At 37.1% G+C, this 18,192-nt stretch overlaps 1 protein-coding gene across 1 annotated transcript in view; it reads right to left on the reverse strand.

Annotated features, from left to right (window-relative positions):
* CD28 (CD28 molecule) overlaps positions 1–14,491 on the reverse strand; it is a 51,639-nt gene extending 37,148 nt beyond the window's left edge. The window contains exon 1 of the mRNA XM_049772908.1: positions 14,239–14,491. Within this exon, the coding sequence (XP_049628865.1) occupies positions 14,239–14,491 (253 nt within the window). The remainder of the gene's footprint in view (positions 1–14,238) is intronic.
* Between the last annotated feature and the right edge of the window lie 3,701 nt (positions 14,492–18,192).

The following is an 18,192-nucleotide window of genomic DNA, read 5'->3' on the forward strand; positions in this document are numbered from 1 at the left end:
GCATTTGTGGTGAGAAGGTTGCACTGGTGAAGGGGGGATGTTCTTTTTTATATCCTGAAACGCAACTACAAACATGTTTGTAATCATGGTGCTTATAAAAAGATATTTTTAAAAAAATAAAATAATAAAACTAAAATCTATTTCTCTTGTGGCCTGAGTAAGAATTATGTTTAACCTTCAACAGCCCTCTTCTCTCCTCTCTCTGCCCCTTGTATTTTCATAGTGACCTTTGAGAGAAGAGTGTGCTTCTGAAACAAAATACAGCATGAAAAGCAGCTTGCCATATTGAATACTGGAATAGAAGAATTTACTCAGAGAGAGAAAGAGAGAGAGACAGAGAGAGAGAAAGACCAGGGCAATAATATAATGGTTAAGGCACTTGCCTTGAATGTGACCAACCTGGTTTCAATGCCCAGCATGCAAAATGGTCCCCTGAGCACCATCAGAAGTGATTCCTGAGTGCAGAGCCAGAAATGACTCCTGAGCAATACTGGGTATGACCCAAAATTTTAAAAAAGAGAGAGATAATTTACTTGGAGACTTCAATGGCTAAGATCATAGGACTTGAAGACCATAGAGTTAGAAGTCAAATCCAAGATGGGTTTCTTTGTTCCTTTGAATCTTAGAAGACTATTACCTTAATTCTTACTTATAAAATGGGCAAAAGGTACCTCATCAGACAAATTATGTCTCATTCAATGGAGAAATTAAGATAGAACCTCAATAGCATGTTCCAACAACAAGTAGGCTCTTCATCCTCAGTGTGAGAAGAATCTTAGGGTAGGACTGAGGCACACAAGAGAATTTTTTATATCTTCAAGAAAGAATTTCCTAATAAAAGACACCAGAGTAGCAGAAACTACTGGTTTCCAGGCTGGCAACCTTGCAGTGGGTTTTCACAACTTCAATTTTCAGGTTCCAGGACCAGATACAGGCTGTGATCTCAGTGGTGATCATTTTTAATGTTTGCAATTTTATTTAGACACCCTGATTCATAAAATTGTTCATAGTCCAGTTATTTCAGGTATTCAATGTTTCAACAGCAATCCCCCCACCAATGTGACCTTCTCTTCAGCAATGCCCTCATTTTCCACTCATTTCCCCCAAATATGGTTTTAGCAGACACAAAATAATTTGCCTATTATTGCTTTTTACAACATATATACCATAGTAGTGTTACTAATGTCATTGTCTGAGGATTTACTGAGCTATTAGGTGCTAGTTCAGCCTTCTGTGTTATTGTTTTTACTCATTGAACTTAGTGGGTTCTTTACAACTTTCTATCTAATGTGCTGTATTCCAAGCATACTATCATATATGAAGATGTCATATATGGAAGTGTCATATATGGCCATGCACTCCAGAAGCTGTAGAATGGGATGTTTCTGCAGCTTTTTGTCTTTCTTAGATTAGTTGTGGAGCTAGAATGTTTGTATACCAGAACAAATTAGGTATAGATGGGACATTGGGTATCCTGGGAAGGTAGGGACTAAGCCTGTTCCCATCCTAAAATGGTTTTGAGATTTCAGCCTGGAGAAAAAGAATTCCTGTGACAATTCATTATAAGAAACTCTTGCATTCTTCTCTAACTTAGAAAGTGCAAGCCTATCAAAATAACATATTCTTTTCATCTAAATGCCAGCTACAAACTTGCCTTTCTTTTTAGCTTTGAAATTTTCCCAGATCTCCACCTTTTCCAACTTTCTTTCTCAAGTCATTACATGGCAATTGTGGAAAAATAATGAAGTCTGATGTTCTCTCTTTGACCTATGCAACTTATTCCAGTACTGGTATGAAAAAATTTTAAACACTTCTTAAAAATACACAAATATGAAGTTAAGGAAGTTGTGTTTGTTATTACAAACTAGAAGACTAAATCCTTAAAAAAAATATGCTAAAGCTAAAAGAAGCTAAAAATAAAAAGTAACTGCTGTATTGATAGACTATCCTATTGAGTGAGCAATTATTACAAAAAAGATAACTTTTCAAAAATAAACTAGGAGTCTATCAAAGATTGAATGTAAATAAAGGTAAAAGTAGATTAAATAATCATTTAAAACTTTGCTTGCAGAAGCAAGCCAAGGCTATGACTTCAATTGCTAAAAGTAGTAGCTAAAATTTACTAAAGTCTTTTTTTCTGTCAGATTTTGTATAAAATATTAAACATACCTTATCTCATTCAACCTCTACAATAATCCTATAAAGTTGATACTATTGATATCTCCACATTATAGCTAAGAAAACAGAATCCCCGAAAGACTAAGTTATTTCATCTATAATTGTACAGTAATTAGCAAAATAAGAGTCTGAATTCAAATGTATCTGATATACACAAGTAGCTTTGGGTTTCAGCATCACAAGAGAATTTGACACAGTCCCAATCAACCATATCTTGAATATCTGATGGTGCAGTGTTTATGTGAAAACTTTATTTCTTGCGGAGGAAAATGACATTTTGTTCTTTTTCTATGATGGCCTTGACGGGAAATAGATGCACACAGATCATTCTCTGCTGAAGAAAATTAGCTATAAGAAAAATGTATCATCTTAAATGGCACATCTGACCATTAATTACCAACTTCATAAAGACTCGTAAGGATTCTGAAAATGCCTTACAAAGTCATCTCTCAGTCAAGAGTGAGGTTCTCATTTCTTGCCTATTGAACATAATACTCATGTGGAACACTCAAGAGAATGAAACATATGTATGAAGTTCTGACATCATTCAAGAGGAATTAATTCTGATGAGGCCAAAGATTTATGAAATGTAGCAAGGATGCATCATGGGCCCAATCAATGCTATTTTGAGCTTTCAGCCAATTTCATGACAAGAAGTTCATTCATCTAATAATCTGGAGGAGAAAATAGAAGTGGGAAGCAGATGTAGACAATATCAACAACCATCTTTAAATATTGACAAGTCAGACTCTAGCTAAACCATTCTAACACTTTAAGCTTTTAAGACTCAAAGAATACAGTTATCATGAGAGCCTTTTACTCTATTCTCAAATCCTTTTACTTGGAAAATCGAATGGCCTCACTTGTTGTTGGTATTACAGAGGTACAAACGACCCTATATTGAGCTTGGTGTTTTATGTTTTTGAAGCCAATAGGACACTTGGCTATTTTCTGGAACAGGAATGTTAATTAAGTATGACTGGGGTTGGGAGGGCAAGGTAAGGAATGCATTTCACTCCACATCTTGTTTTGAACCTGATTTGACCCTCTTCTATTCCCTACTGTGCAATCAGTGAAATGGCAAGGCAGCGACCTCTGACCTTTTCAGGAAGTGCAATCTTGTCCCGGCCTTGGGAAAACTGTCAAGCATAGTTCATCTCTTATTGGAACAATTTTAAGGGCCTTTATCACACACATAACATGTTTCTTAGCACGGGCTCTTCAGGAAATAGAACTGTTCACTTTAACATAACGTTCCATAGTCTCTCATGTTACTGGGTCCCCATGGAAATCTCCTCACTCTACCTCTTACTGTATCTATCATCCCTCTATTACTTTCGTCCCAGTTCCCACACTCATTGAATGAGGAAGGTCACTCTGAATACATCTGTCCACATCGCTCAAATGCCACAGAGAAGTAACAGCTGTTGACCTCTGTTTTGAACTTTTGGATCCTGTTTGTCCCAAAAGTAGCTCTAGTCATTTCAGCTAATATATACAATCTTCACTCCCAATAGAGGACATGAAGCCTGGAGAACTTGTTTTCTACATTGGTGTGTTACTACTGTAAAACAACTTGCTTTGAAATTTGAGCCCTGTCACTTTTAATAATAAAATTATTAAAATAGCTGTGGTTTCTCAAACTTAGTGAACAGTGCTTTGTGACAGATATAGTACTAAGATAAAAGCATGACAAGTTTGACATTTTTCTTTAAGTTTTTTATAATGCAATACTTTTCTTTCCAATTTTTTATATGTCTACATCTTAATACACACACATCTCTTACTAACCTTATATGATAAAAATGAAAGACCTTGGCTTTTTCCAGTATTGGAGAGGGAAAGAAACTTGATGGAGGTGCAGGCAGTGGAAAGGGTAATAATTGCAGTATTATAAGAAGCTCAATAGTAACAGGAGCAAGAATGAGAAAGGTCTGACCAAATTTAAGGTTCACCAATTGAATTTTTCTATGTTGCCATCCAGAAACATCCACTAACACTAGGAACTTAGTAGAACTTTTATACATGAGGTCATGAGGGAAATTCCAAATTACATTTTATTTCATAGCACAAAGCTTCTGATATCATAGAAACTACTTAGATTTGTAGTATCTAACCACCAATTTATTATTATCTTCATTGAAAATCCAGATCAAAGTTGCAAATTCACATGTTTCATCTATGTTGGGAAGCTAATCAATGTTGGTTTCTCTCATACTGTTATATATTATAAAAATTTGGAGCCAGGGACTGAAGAGATAGCATGGAGGTGGGGCATTTGCCTTGCATGCAGAAGGACAGTGGTTCAAATCCTAGCATCTCATATGATCCCCTGAGCCTGCCGGGAGCAATTTCTGAGCACTGAGCCAGGACTAACTCCTGAGTGCTGCTGGGTGTGACACAGAAACCAAAAAAAAAAAAAATTTGGAGCCAGAGAGATAGCACAGTGGGCAGAGCATCTGCTTTGCATGTAGCCAACAAGGGTTTGATCCCTGGCAACCCATATGGTCCTCTAAGCAATTCCTTTGTGCAGGATTTCTGTATGAGTGATTCCTGAGTGCAGAGCCAGGAGTAACCCCTAAGAACCAGTAGCTGTGGCCCCAAACCTCACAAATAAAATAAAATAAAATGTTTATTTTAGGAAATTTGTCCAAAATTATTGCACATCTACCTTTGAAAAAAATAAAATTGTTTGGAGGGTTTCAAAGCAGAACAGCAACCCTATGAACAAGCCTGGCTCTGCACCTAGAGGATCCAGAAGAAACTAAGTATTGCTCTGTTCCCAGAGAATTTATGCCTAGCAGGCTATGGAAGGAGCCCCTATCAGGCCTACATTTTGGCTTCTCACAGACAAAAATGATTTAGAGGATAAGCAAAATTATCCAGATCAACTATGGGGAGGAAAGGGACTTTCCTTAGGACCAAGTACTCTTGGCCAAAGTCTTCATAGTTTCTGACAGGCTTAGGGAGCTATGATCAGTTTAGTGTAATTATGGTAATTACTGCCTCAGCAACAATAACAATAACAACAAACACAGAGAAAAGGTGAGGGAGGTGACAAGCAATTGCTGTTGTTCATCATGTCTTGGTGAGAAGTTTGTTCTTTGTGGCAAGAACAGTGACAATAGGTCAACTGCTGTTACAGTACTAGAGGATAACAGTATTATCTATAGGAATCAGGCTTCAAAGAGTTTTAATCTCTAATGTTAACTCCAATTCTTTAGCATCAGCCACCTGAAAGACCATGCTGAATAGGATTTCTGAGACTCAAACCAGTTTGATGGTCACTTGCATTGAGCAGGAGGAACCTCTGATTGGAATTATAATATAACCAGAAACACAGATCTGATTGCAAACTGCTCTTCCCCTCCAGCTCTTTAAATCTCAGCACTTTTTCATTTCTTGTGCTTAAGGAAGATAACAGATGATTGCCCTCTGCTTAGTAATTCTTTTTTACAAAGAAGAGAGATGAAGAACAGCAAAGGAATGGGACTTATGAAGATAAAACCATCACTGGTTAAAAAAAAAAAACAACAACACTGGAGGATGCAGCTAAGAAGTGAGCTCACAGAAACAGCTCAGCATTAGACAGAGTTACCGAAATGGTAATGGACATTGGTAGAAAATCACAATCTTGAGACTGTAGCAGGCTTCACCATTAAATTACCATTTACCAGCAAGTCAGGGAACAGAAAGCAGCAGTTGTCCAAGGAGTCACCTTCGGGTCCTGTCAAGTCTGGAAAGAGTTTATTTGAGGTGAAAGAGAGAGAAGCATATGGTCTTGATCAGGCCAGGAAGGCATTGCAGAGAAAGACCAAAAAATAAGAAAAAAATCTATAAGAAGAAAAGGAAACTGATGAAAAAGGTGTTAAGAAACAAGTTACTCTGGTTCTGGGATCAATGTTGGAACATTGAGTACCTGATGTAACTGTGTTATGAACAATTATGTAAATCACGGTGTATACATTTTTTAAAAACAGAAACTGAAAAAGATATTTTTGAAATGCAAAAATAAAATACATAGGATTGGCAAGACAACCAAAAATATCGAAATTTCGTTTAAGATGTTCTTATGACTCAGAGTAATAAATAGGCTTTATTAACTCAGTGAATAACAAGACTTAACTGTGGTGTGATAAGCATACTGATATTTTGAGTGACCTATAGAAAATAAAATATGATATAAAAATTTCTCTGATTATTTTTTACTAATAACTAATAAGTCAGAATACTGCTGTCAGAAAATTACTATGGCTTGTGATGTAAATGTACTGTTAAAATGTTAAATTTCAGTTCGAGTGATTAGTAAAAACCGATGTGATATTTTTGATGTCCATGATGATGTAAGATTTCTGGTTAAGAACTTTTGAGTGACTCTGTATAAAGAATGTCATCGAACTCATGTACCTCATATGCACTCACTTATATATGTACACTCACACTCACGCACATGCACACCACCCTGCTTTGTGGACCCCAGAATTCAATCTGACTACAATCCACATGACCTCATAAAAAGGACATTTCTCAGAAGCCTCATATTCTGAAAGATCAAAGAAACTAACATGCCAGTACCATTACAGATCTTCAAAATTAATATTCTTAGGGTCAGAGAGATAGCTCAGTGTGTGTGCAGGGCACTTTCTTTGCATGTACCCAATCTGAGTTTGATCCTCTGCTCTCCATATGGTCCACCAAGTTCAACCAGGAGTGATTCTTGTGTGCAGAGTCAGGAGTAAACCCTGAGTACTTATAGGTGTGGTCCAAAACAAAAATTAAATAAATAAAATCAATATTCTCTTTAGTCACTGTCCCAAATATTGACTGGACATGAATGATCACTCACAACCATGGTTTTCTCACTTTGGTCTGTCTCCTGAATCATATAATAATTTCTATTTTTTTATTTAAAGAAAATGCATCATCACATAGTTGACAAAGTTGACTATAATACATTTTTCCAGGTAAGTGAGAGCAAAGTTATTGAAAAAAAGTTAAAGAAAAAGAAAAAAGAAAAAGGAAGAAAAGAACATTTTAAAAAAGAAAAGAACAAAAAATAAGCACAGTAGCAAGAACATTTGTAAAAATTATTGTATCTTCAATGAAGTCATTAATACAATGGCAGCAAGCTCTTGCTAGTTGTCTGTTCTGTTAAATTAATGTGTTCTTATAGGGATGACAGCTTCTAATAAATGAAATGTCCAAAATTCAAATTACTATTACTGATACTGGGACTTTTAGAACCTTGTTCTCAGCTTCTAGGCCATAACATAATTTCCACTTGCTTTTCTCCTATATTTTAAGTGAGCTCTAATTTCTATGTTGCTAACTTTTATACACAAGAAGTTGAAACTTATAGTAGCTAAGATGAGACTCCCAATACACAATGAAAGGACCACATTCGAGCTCAGACCTCTCTTTTTCTCTTTTCTCTCTCTTTCTCTCTGTTTCTCTCTCTGTTTCTCTCTCTCTCTCTCTCTCTGAATAATAACATCAAGTTCCATTCTAATGTCAAAATCCATTCTGCATATGCTTGGCACATTAAAGGATACTCTATCCTTAATAGTAGATCCCAAAATACTTGCCTTCATTACACCAAGAGTATAGTCTACCCATTACTTTCTATGCTACAGACTATAAATATTGTTTTTATAAAAAGTATACTTTGTAGTTCTCAGGAGACCACACGGTGCCGAAAATAAAATGCAAATTTTATAGTATTTGTGCTCTACCACTTAAGCCATCCCCTTAGTCATGAGTGTTTTTTTCTTTTACACTTATGATTCATAATTTGAACCATTTTCAGTCTCAAAATGTCTCCCTCAATTATCCCAGGAGGCTCATGTCCTCTCCTATAGATCTTATGTAACTTAAATAATTTCTCATGTACATTTCAATTCTTCTAATGCCCACAATTTTTTATTTTTCCATGTACTCATTTATGTTTGTCCATCTCTTCCAGTAGACACTGAAGTTCTTAAGGTTCTGAGCTATATCTGTTTTATTAACCTTTGCATTCCGCACATCGACCCCACACAGCAGGCTCTCAATGAAAATTGGAGAGAGAAAGTAATAAACATCCATTAATCAGTAATCAAGGTTTTCTTTCATGGTGAAAGTAGCTCTATATTTAATATACATGATAAATTCATATACCAGAGCAGAAATGAAAGGTAAGACATAACAATGAACCAGATAGTATGTATCCGTCACCATTCCTTGGGTGCATGGACCATTTTGCTGGCCTGATTTGATTAGCTCATACCAATTGATCTACCTGCTGCAGTTCACTCAACTTTCTAGGCCCTATCTTTTTTTTTTTATTTAAACACCTTGATTACATACATGATTGTGTTTGGGTTTCAGTCATGTAAAGAACACCATCCATCACCAGTGCAACATTCCCATCACCAATGTCCCAAGTCTCCCTCCTTCCCACCCGACCCCCGCCTGTACTCTAAACAGGCTCTCCATTTCCCTCATACATTCTCATTATTAGGACAGTTCAAAATGTAGTTATTTTTCTAACTAAACTCATCACTCTTTGTGGTGAGCTTCCTGAGGTGAGCTGGAACTTCCAGCTCTTTTCTCTTTTGTCTGAAAATTATAATTGCAAGAATGTCTTTCATTTTTCTTAAAACCCATAGATGAGTGAGACCATTCTGCGTTTTTCTCTCTCTCTCTCTCTCTGACTCATTTCACTCAGCATAATAGATTCCGTGTACATCCAGGTATAGGAAAATTTCATGACTTCATCTCTAGGCCCTATCTTATAACTGGGAGAGATAAATTCTTTGCTTCTTGTCCTAATTCTAGGGAGGATGGCAGTTAAAAATTGAATGGTTTAATCCCTAAGTCCATAAAGTTTGACACTTCAAATGCTGCCACTCTGACTGGCCAGGAACTTCTCACGAACCATTTCATTTCCATGTCATGGTGCCAGGAAGATTGGTGGCACCTCTCTGCAGGTTATCTCCTTTGAAGCCATACATTTTACCCATGGATGATTGGTGGGCTTTGATGTCAAAGAGAGGCCACTGGTGTGTATTGAAACTCTTAAGGTAAATGAAATATGTCCTCAAGCAGGCCCTGATTCATGCCTTATACTGGAAAAGAAGCTTTCATGGAGAATTAGAAAGGATAAGCTTCTTCTATGAAAAGACCTAAGGCACTTTAAATGACTCAACATGATGAAGACACCAACAGATACATTTAAGTGTATTTGTATATGGGCATTCACATTCTCCATCTCTTCCAAGATACTGAAAAAAATTAGAAAACAAATCTTCCTCCAAGGGGCATATGAGCCATATTTTATCTTTCAATACTATTCTTTTGTTGTTGTTGTTTGTTTTTGGGTCACACCCGGCAGTGCTCAGGGGTTATTCCTGGCTCCAGGCTCAGAAATTGCTCCTGGCAGGCACGGGGGACCATATGGGATGCGGGGATTTGAACCGATGACCTCCTGTATGAAAGGCAAACGCCTTACCTCCATGCTATCTCTCCGGCCCCTCAATACTATTCTTGTTGCTTTAAGGGACTGTCTGGGGTTGTTACACTGCCCAGCCCAGTAAGCACAATGGAACATTTTCCTTGAGATTACCTCACTCCCAGTGACCCACACAGGAAATAATTATTTTGGTAGTCACCAGTAAACAGTGAAGCTCACTGACTTGAAAAATAAGCTCTTTTTGACCCTGCAAGAAAGTGGCTTCACAAGCTTCCCTGAATTTCTACCCAAATTCAACAATTTTGTACGTAAATGGTGCCTTATTCTTGGAGTGTGGCTTACCAGATCCAGGCCACACTTCAGAGTTCTGCCAAAACACCACAGCAAACAGTGGTTTCCTTGTATTTCTGGCTAAGGAACAATGTAGCTCAAAGAAAAATTAGAATTTCTTTCCTGGGATATATTATGGAAATTTCACAGATGTCCTAGTAACCGATTCAAACAGTGTAGTCATGTCTAATAAAGTATTTTTGCTCCCCCAAACATCAATCATGGGGAGACCAGAGAAATATGACAAAGGTAGTAGTCAGGGACTCCTGATTCTGGTCTTGTTCTGATTTGTTTTGTTTTGTTGAGTCTAAGTAAACCATGTTTTTGACAGGATGTTTGTACAAGTCTAAGTAAAATGTCTAGATCCCTACTCATAACTTCATATCCATTTTGTTTTCTATGTAGCCCCCCATAACACACCACCCTAAAAGGAAGATACAGCATTCTCAGAAGACTAATTATACTACCTATTAGAATAGATAGGTTGGATCAATGAGGCAACATTCTCAACTACAATGACTCTAGTCTACTGAATTTCAAAGTCATAGGCTCAAGATAAAGTCTTAACTTCTTTCACAGAGGCTCAAATTCATAGGACTTTCACACCAGGTGTGAAATGTGTGTTCTACCTCTTTTTAACAGTGTATAAATAAGCAGTTAGGGCAGATGACAGCTCAGAGACCCAGGTGCTTTCTGCCCTGAAGCCCTACAAAACTTGGATACATATGCTCCCAAATGAAACACCCTTATAACATATTCTAGCCAATCATAAGGCAGGATGAGAAAGGGGGGCTTTCCTTCCCTAGATAATCACTGCTGTACAGAGTCCATTAGCCAGAAGTAATAGTATAACTAGCCAAGATTTCAAGTCTATTAGTTAGAGAGTAGGATTCTGACTTTAATGGAAAAGGGTAAAATCTGTTTGGAAGACAACCAGTGGTTCACCACAATAATCAATTTTCAGATCGTTTCTTGCATGATAAGTAATCAACATACATAGTCTCTTTACCTGCAAAACCTTTGGACTTGTGTTCTCCTCTAAAAATGCTCCATATATCTAACCACCTGTTCCAGTATGATTTACTAGTATCCTTAATTCAGATAAGTCAGTGAGAGTGGGACTTTGTGTGATGAAGCTCAGCCAGTTAATGTGACTGTACTTCCTCCAGGAAAGCTTCCCTCATGATGCATTTGTCTTGGGTCTGTGTAATACCATTTAGTTTGTAGACCAAAGATGTAACTTTGATCATTGTAAGACCTAGAAGTTATCCCAGGGTTGTAAGGATGGTCTTGTCATCTTGTCTTCCCTAAGGCAGAATATTGTGATCCATCAATGGCATAAAACTCCACACAGATTATTTTATTTTAATTAAAGTAACACTGGTTTGCACCAATGTTTAATTTTTAAGGACATATTCTATATTTTGGTATCTCTATCTACATTATTATGATCACCACAAAATGTCTATTTCCATTCACTCATTTGGAATTCACCCTCTACGGGGATGTTTCCAATTTAGAAAGGAGAAAGAATTTTCTCATCCATTGAACCTTTAAAGTGACTACTTGATTACTTAGAATTTCTCCATGAGTTTCTAAGGTCACTTCAAAAATTATATTAAACATAAAATTGATTTTAAAGTAACCGATTGAAGTTTCTTCTTGGGTCATTTTGAAGTGATAGCCATTGACTTAGAAGGTCAGTTCCTGCGAAGGGACTTTCCAGAGATTTTCATTCACCAAAGAGGAAGGAGTGAGGAGCTCTGGATCTCTGGATTAGCCTTCCACCTGGTGTTTACACTGAATGGCAGGATGTTCTGAACATCCTGGCATGAATAGGCCAACACTTGGCAGAAGCAGACAGCACCTGTTTACACTGCCCAGTCCAGTTAGATAAACACTATGATGCCTACTCTCATATCAATTGATAGAAAAACCGAAAGAAAGACTCTTTGCTCTATCCTAAATCATTTTTAAAATGATTCATATAAACAATTTCCACCTAGACAGAAGGGGCACATGTGAATTTATTATGAATGATTAGCAGAAAATGGAATTGATTGCCACTAAATTATAGCAAAGTAAAAGAAAAATTTAAATCATTGAGGGATAAATTCCCATTTATGAAAAGAAAATCTTCATCATTTGAATCAAAGTTACAAAAAATGGGAGTAGGGACCAGGAGGGTGGAGAGGTAAGTTGTCTGCCTTGCAAGCTCTGGCGTAGGACAGCCGTGGTTCGATCCCCCGGCGTCCCATATGGTCCCCCCAAGCCAGGAGTGATTTCTGAGCGCATAGCCAGGAGTAACCCCTGAGCGTCACCGGGTGTGGCCCAAAAACCAAAAAAAAAAAAAAAAAAAGAAAGAAAAAATGGAGTAAAAGAATCAAAACAATATCTAAAATAATTTCAATCACAAGAATGTGACTGATACATGTGTTGCCATGCACACAGCTAGAGGACAGGGCCATAGAAATCTTCACAAGAATTTTTATCACAAAGCTCTCCAAAGTCCAGTTAAGGTCTCTAGTTAGGGAACATTAGGACATCCTCTTCCTGTTTCTGCCTGTCCAGAGCTGGAACAGAACTCTTGGAGGCAGTCCAAGATGTCAAGATGAAATTATTTTAAGTGCTTTAGGCTTGGGAGGGGCAGCTGAGCAGCATGAATTGAGTCCTATATCTGTATCCATGTGTACTGATAATCAAGTATTCCCTGAAAAGACTCCACTATGTTCATTTCTGGCAGTGTAGAAGGGAAATTGCACAAATGTCATACACATAGGCATATTTAGTCACTCCTTCCTTTCCCTTAACACGTTGTACATCCCTCTATTAGCACTTACCTCATTCATTACACTGCAATTATTTGTTCACAAGCCTGTCTCCCGCACTGGCCTGTGACATGGGAAAGAGCAAAGAATACTAGCCCTGGAGCCAAAGATTTGAATCCTAGCTGGACAACGAATTTCTGAGGCTTGAAGCAAGTCCTTTAACCTTGCAACACTCAATATTTTTTGATAAAGTTAATATTTGTCTACTACAGTGCCTGAAAATGTTTCATGAGAAATAAATGAGAAAATATAACTTTCCTTAAGGGATATGCTAAATAACTGTTAGTTCTTATTACGATGCTCCAGGGACAAATTGCACTTTTTTTTAATCTACGTTTTTCAGCAGCAGCAAGAAGCTGAATTTCTAAATGGAAGATGAATGAATAAATAAATGGAAAAATGCAGTGTGTGTGTGGGGGGAGCCAGTACCCTCCAATGTATTGAAGTTACTTGGTTTCAAGACAGTGAAGGGACTTTTCTTATTTTTTCAATCATTTTATTTAAACACCACAGTTAACACGTTGTTCATAATACAGCTGAGGGTTTTTCCTTTCACAATTATAAAGTTGTTCATGATTGAGTTTCAGTCATACAATGTCCAACACCCTTTATCAGTGCACATTTCCCATCACCAATGTGAAGGGACTTCTCTGACTGGAACATTTGGGAAGCATAAGTAGACTCGTGTAGCCAAGTGTCACTTTTTCTCTTTAGCCTGATCTGCTTCCAGGACATATGCTAGACTTAATACTCCCATCTCTGCCTGCCCTTTCTTCCAAATCTTTCTTTCAGACAGAAATTCCTTTGGGTAGGAAATTCTCTACAGAAACACACAGTCATTCTCTCCTTTTTTCCAGAAATTGACTCTCCACAGAATTTTTGTGCTGTCTGTATGGTGAAGGCTATCAAATTAGGGCTCAATTCATAGATCTGTTTCCTCACAACTTCATATGAACACTGATAAACATAATGTTATGGCTTTTCTTGTCACTTCTTTTAATTTTTATTCAGTGTGTGCTATTCATTAAGACCTCTCTAAAACAATGGCTCAATTTTTTAAAAATACAATTTTTCAGAACTTTAATCAAGTATTACCCTCAAGAGAAATTACACTAACTTTTTTGAAATGCACTAATTTACTATAAGAGAGAATAAAAGAATCCCCAAAAGTTACAGTGCTATTTATTTTCCTTTTACTTTTCCAAATATATTCTTGACTTTTTCATATTTCAAGAAGTTGGTCACAGGGGAGAGGAAAGGGAGGAGGATGGGATGGAAATGGAGTCATGGTTGGAAGGAAATGTGTACTGGTGAAGGGTATTGGGCATTGTATAACTAAAACTCAATTCTAAAGAACTTTGTAACTGTTTATCTCAAGATGATTCAGTTAAATAATTTCTTTCTTTTATTTTTTAAAGAAATTTGTCACTTTGCACTGCATTATTGAGATACTTTTGCCTTCTGGCTTCCAGATGGGTTCCAATAATTGGTGGTGAAAGAGGAAGACTGAGGTATTTGTTCTTTGGGCAGTGAGGTCTGGGCTATGGCCACATTCCTTCACAACTCCTGTAGGACAGTCCCCCAATCCTTTGTTGGATTCTGTGACACCATTCACTTTCCTGTCCCTTTCAAGCCTGAAAGTAATAAAAGCATCCCAATACTGAGGTACCATAAGTGCGTCATCATCTTTGCTACTTCCCTTCATCTTATCTATATTCCTATAAAGACTCTCTTTGTTTAAACTTCTTCAGAGACTTCTTTGAAAAGTTTACTGCCTCTTTTTCACTGGGACCCTGAATAAATAAGCAGTGAAAAGTGGTGACAGGAAGACATTTTGGAAATGGACAATTTGGACATATGTTGCCTGAAAATTACCCTATTTGGGGGCCAGGGTTATAGTACACAGGTTGGGCATTGTCTTGTATGCAGCTGACATGGTTTTATCCCTGGAATCCCATAGATTCCCCTGAACCTGCCAGGAGTAACTTCTGAGTGAGGAGCTAGGAGTATATTCTGAGCACCACTGGGTGCAGTCCAAAAACAAACACAAACAAAACCCTATTTTGAATATATTTCACCTAGAAATTATGATAATTTCACTTCTATGTTGTTCTAACTAAGAGATAAAAGACTACCCAAGTCTGTAGTAGTCTGTCCCTACTTTTTGAAATTTCATTTTGGCAGTACACTTTTATGAAGGACCTGTTTTTGCTACCTGAAAGAAGTAAATAGATTTTGACTTTACTCTAAATGTCTAAAAGCCAAATGAGAGCTCGGTGTTGATTTTGTAAAGGGTCGTTGCAATGGCATTGGCCTCTAAGACTAAGGAGCATAGTATGGCCATACTTTTTCCCTGGAAATTACTTCACATAGACTGTTTCTATAGTATCATTCCCGAATTCACTACATACTAGTAGGATTTGGGCTTTCATACGTTTGAGTCATGATTTGGTAGATTATATTTTGGTTCTGGAAACACAAAACTATGGGAAACAATTTTGATATCAATTAATAGTCATTTCTTCATAATTTTATTATATTTGACCTTCATCATAACTTTGTTATAATTTAACCTTCAAATGTTTTTGTAGGGCACACTAATTTTAAATAGTGAAGGAAATCATGTTACAAGATTTCACTATAAGTAATTATCTATTCTCAAATCAACGAATTGTTATTGTGAATGGAAAATCATGTAGAGGGGAAGTGGCAGAATTAATTTAGTTTACTTTTACTTGTATGGAAAAAATTAACAAGGTAAAGGGGTGATGTTATAAGATAAAGAGCTGTAAGATCAGGGTTCAAAGAAAGAACCTGAGATTTATCAGACAAGACACTTGCTTCTGAAAATAAAGCCTCTTTGTAAACTTGGGTGGAGATTCAAATATGTTTTTTTTAGCTTTCTGATGTGCTTTCATCTACACTTTTTTTAAGCTTTTGACAATTTTTCAGGTTTACAAGGTACAGGCAACTTCTTAGAGCATCAAAACATCTGCTCAATAATGAATTGTAGTTCCATGATAACAACAGTTTAAATTAGTACTCTGAGATCATTCTAAAATTCAACAGACAAGCAATCATTCCTTGTCTACATAAAAAGTAAAAACAAAGCAGACCACCCCCAGCCCTGTTATACTCACTAAGTCCAATAATAAGCCTTTCTGCCAAGTGCCCTTCATTCATTCTATGATCTGTAACCTGAAACAACTTTCCCATTGTCTCCACCACCCTCTCTGTCTATCCCAACCAGGCTCTTCCACCTGTAGTGCCCAGTTTAGTCCCCCATTCCGCCATAATATTCTTTTGGGTAGCCATGGCTACCCAAAAAGTTCGCTGTCCTCTGACCCTGAAGGACATCACTTGTCAATTGGCATGTCTGTTACTTTTTATCTCGAGTCTTCCTCTAGCCTTAATTCTAAAATAATTCTTTTTTTTTTTTTTTTTTTTTGGTTTTTGGGCCACACCCGGCGGTGCTCAGGGGTTACTCCTGGCTGTCTGCTCAGAAATAGCTCCTGGCAGGCACGGGGGACCATATGGGACACCGGGATTCGAACCAACCACCTTAGGTCCTGGATCGGAAGCTTGCAAGGCAAACGCCTCTGTGCTATCTCTCCGGGCCCTAAAATAATTCTTATTGATTGAATGTTCTTCCTATGCAGCCTGCCCCCTCATTATTTTTTATTCATCCCTAATAAAGAATTTTCTATAAGACCAGTAACCAGTCCTCGATGGTCATTACCATTAAGTACACTTCTTTTATAATTTTATTTTCAATATTTTCATTATCATTAATAAGATTTTCGGGGTGTGTTATTTACATGACTGAAAACCAATTACAATCATATTTGTAATCAAGGTGTTTAAATAAAGATATTAATATAAAAATACCAGTTTAACATAGACTGTAAAATACTGAACTAAAAAATAAATAAATAAAGCAAAAGCTTTTCAACAAAAAATTAGATTTTCATTTTACAATTTCTAATATCTCAGAAGATTCTGTTATCCCTAAAACTCTCTAGTGAATCAAATCTACCATTTTTTTATTCTCTCTTGCCCTTCTTTTTCTAATTTTCCATTTAATTCATCATCAAGTCCAAAGTACATCACTATATTTACCAATTCAAAAAACAACCTTTAACGTTCATTTTTGGGGGGTTTTGGGAGGGGGGCCACACTCAGGGGTTACTCCTGGCTTTGCACTCAGAAACCGTTCCTGGCTTGGGGGACCATATGGGACTCCAGGGATTGAATCCAGATCCATCATGAGTCAGTCCCATGCAAGGCAAGCACCCTACCGCTGTGCTATCAAAAAAACCCCAAAACTGTAACATGCTTGACTTGCCCTCCTTTATAAGGAATCATCTGTTGAAACCTCAAGTCTGATACACTTGAACATGAAGAACCATTCATAGAATTTCCTTGTTCTTAATTTAAACTTATCACTCTGCATTTTTTGTTTTGTTTTGTTTTGTTTTCGGGGCAAACCCGTGACTCTCAGGGATTACGCCTAGCAATGTGCTCAGAAACCCCTCCGGCTTGGGGGACCATATGGGACACAGGGGGAATTGAACCATGGTCCATCCTAGGTCAGCCACATGCAAGGCAAACGCCCTACTTCTGTGCCAAAGTTATGCTTGTAGAGATGAAAAAACTCTTTATATTTGCTTTCAGAGTCTTACTTCCATTTTATTGCTTAATATCTAAATATGGTGATAAATACAAATATTATTAATGGATTTGAGAAAAAAATGTCTCTTAACAAGTATACACTCAACTGAGAACAGGATGGACTATAAAGTGAATAGACTGCTAGTCTAAAGTATTCCTAATGTCATTGACCTCAGGAAGGATCAATTATGAGACTCAAATTCGTGAAGCATTTCATATTTTTAAGACCATAAACTGCCCCAAAATTATGAGAATATAAATAAGCTGGCAAGTCATTAAGTAGAAGTCAGTTAAGCAAATGCCTATTTCTCTGAGCTAGGGATGTAGCTCAAATGATAGAACACATAACTAGCATATATACAGTCTTGAGTTCAGTTCCTGGCATCTCTGAACAATAGGCCACCACAAGGTCTGGCTTCTGAGCACCATACCACTGGGCTCATCACTCAAATGTAAAATTTGCATACCCAAGCTGAGAAAAGCCAGGCATGCCCCTAATCCGCACCCTATGACCCTGGGTGTGTTTCCTATAAAAAGAAAAAGAAAATGCCTATTATATATCACACTGACCTCAAACAAATGAGTGGCCAGTTCCACCAAATAGATTTATTCCAGAAACAACAAAAAAATAAACCAGTCTAGAAGATGTAGTTTTATGGCAAGCCAAGAATGTACTTCCCAGAACAAAGACTGAATTTCCAGAAACAAATTATGCATTTCCAAGAATAAAAAGAG

Source organism: Suncus etruscus, chromosome 5 (assembly GCF_024139225.1).
Source record: "Suncus etruscus isolate mSunEtr1 chromosome 5, mSunEtr1.pri.cur, whole genome shotgun sequence".
Taxonomy (NCBI): Eukaryota; Metazoa; Chordata; class Mammalia; order Eulipotyphla; family Soricidae; genus Suncus; species Suncus etruscus.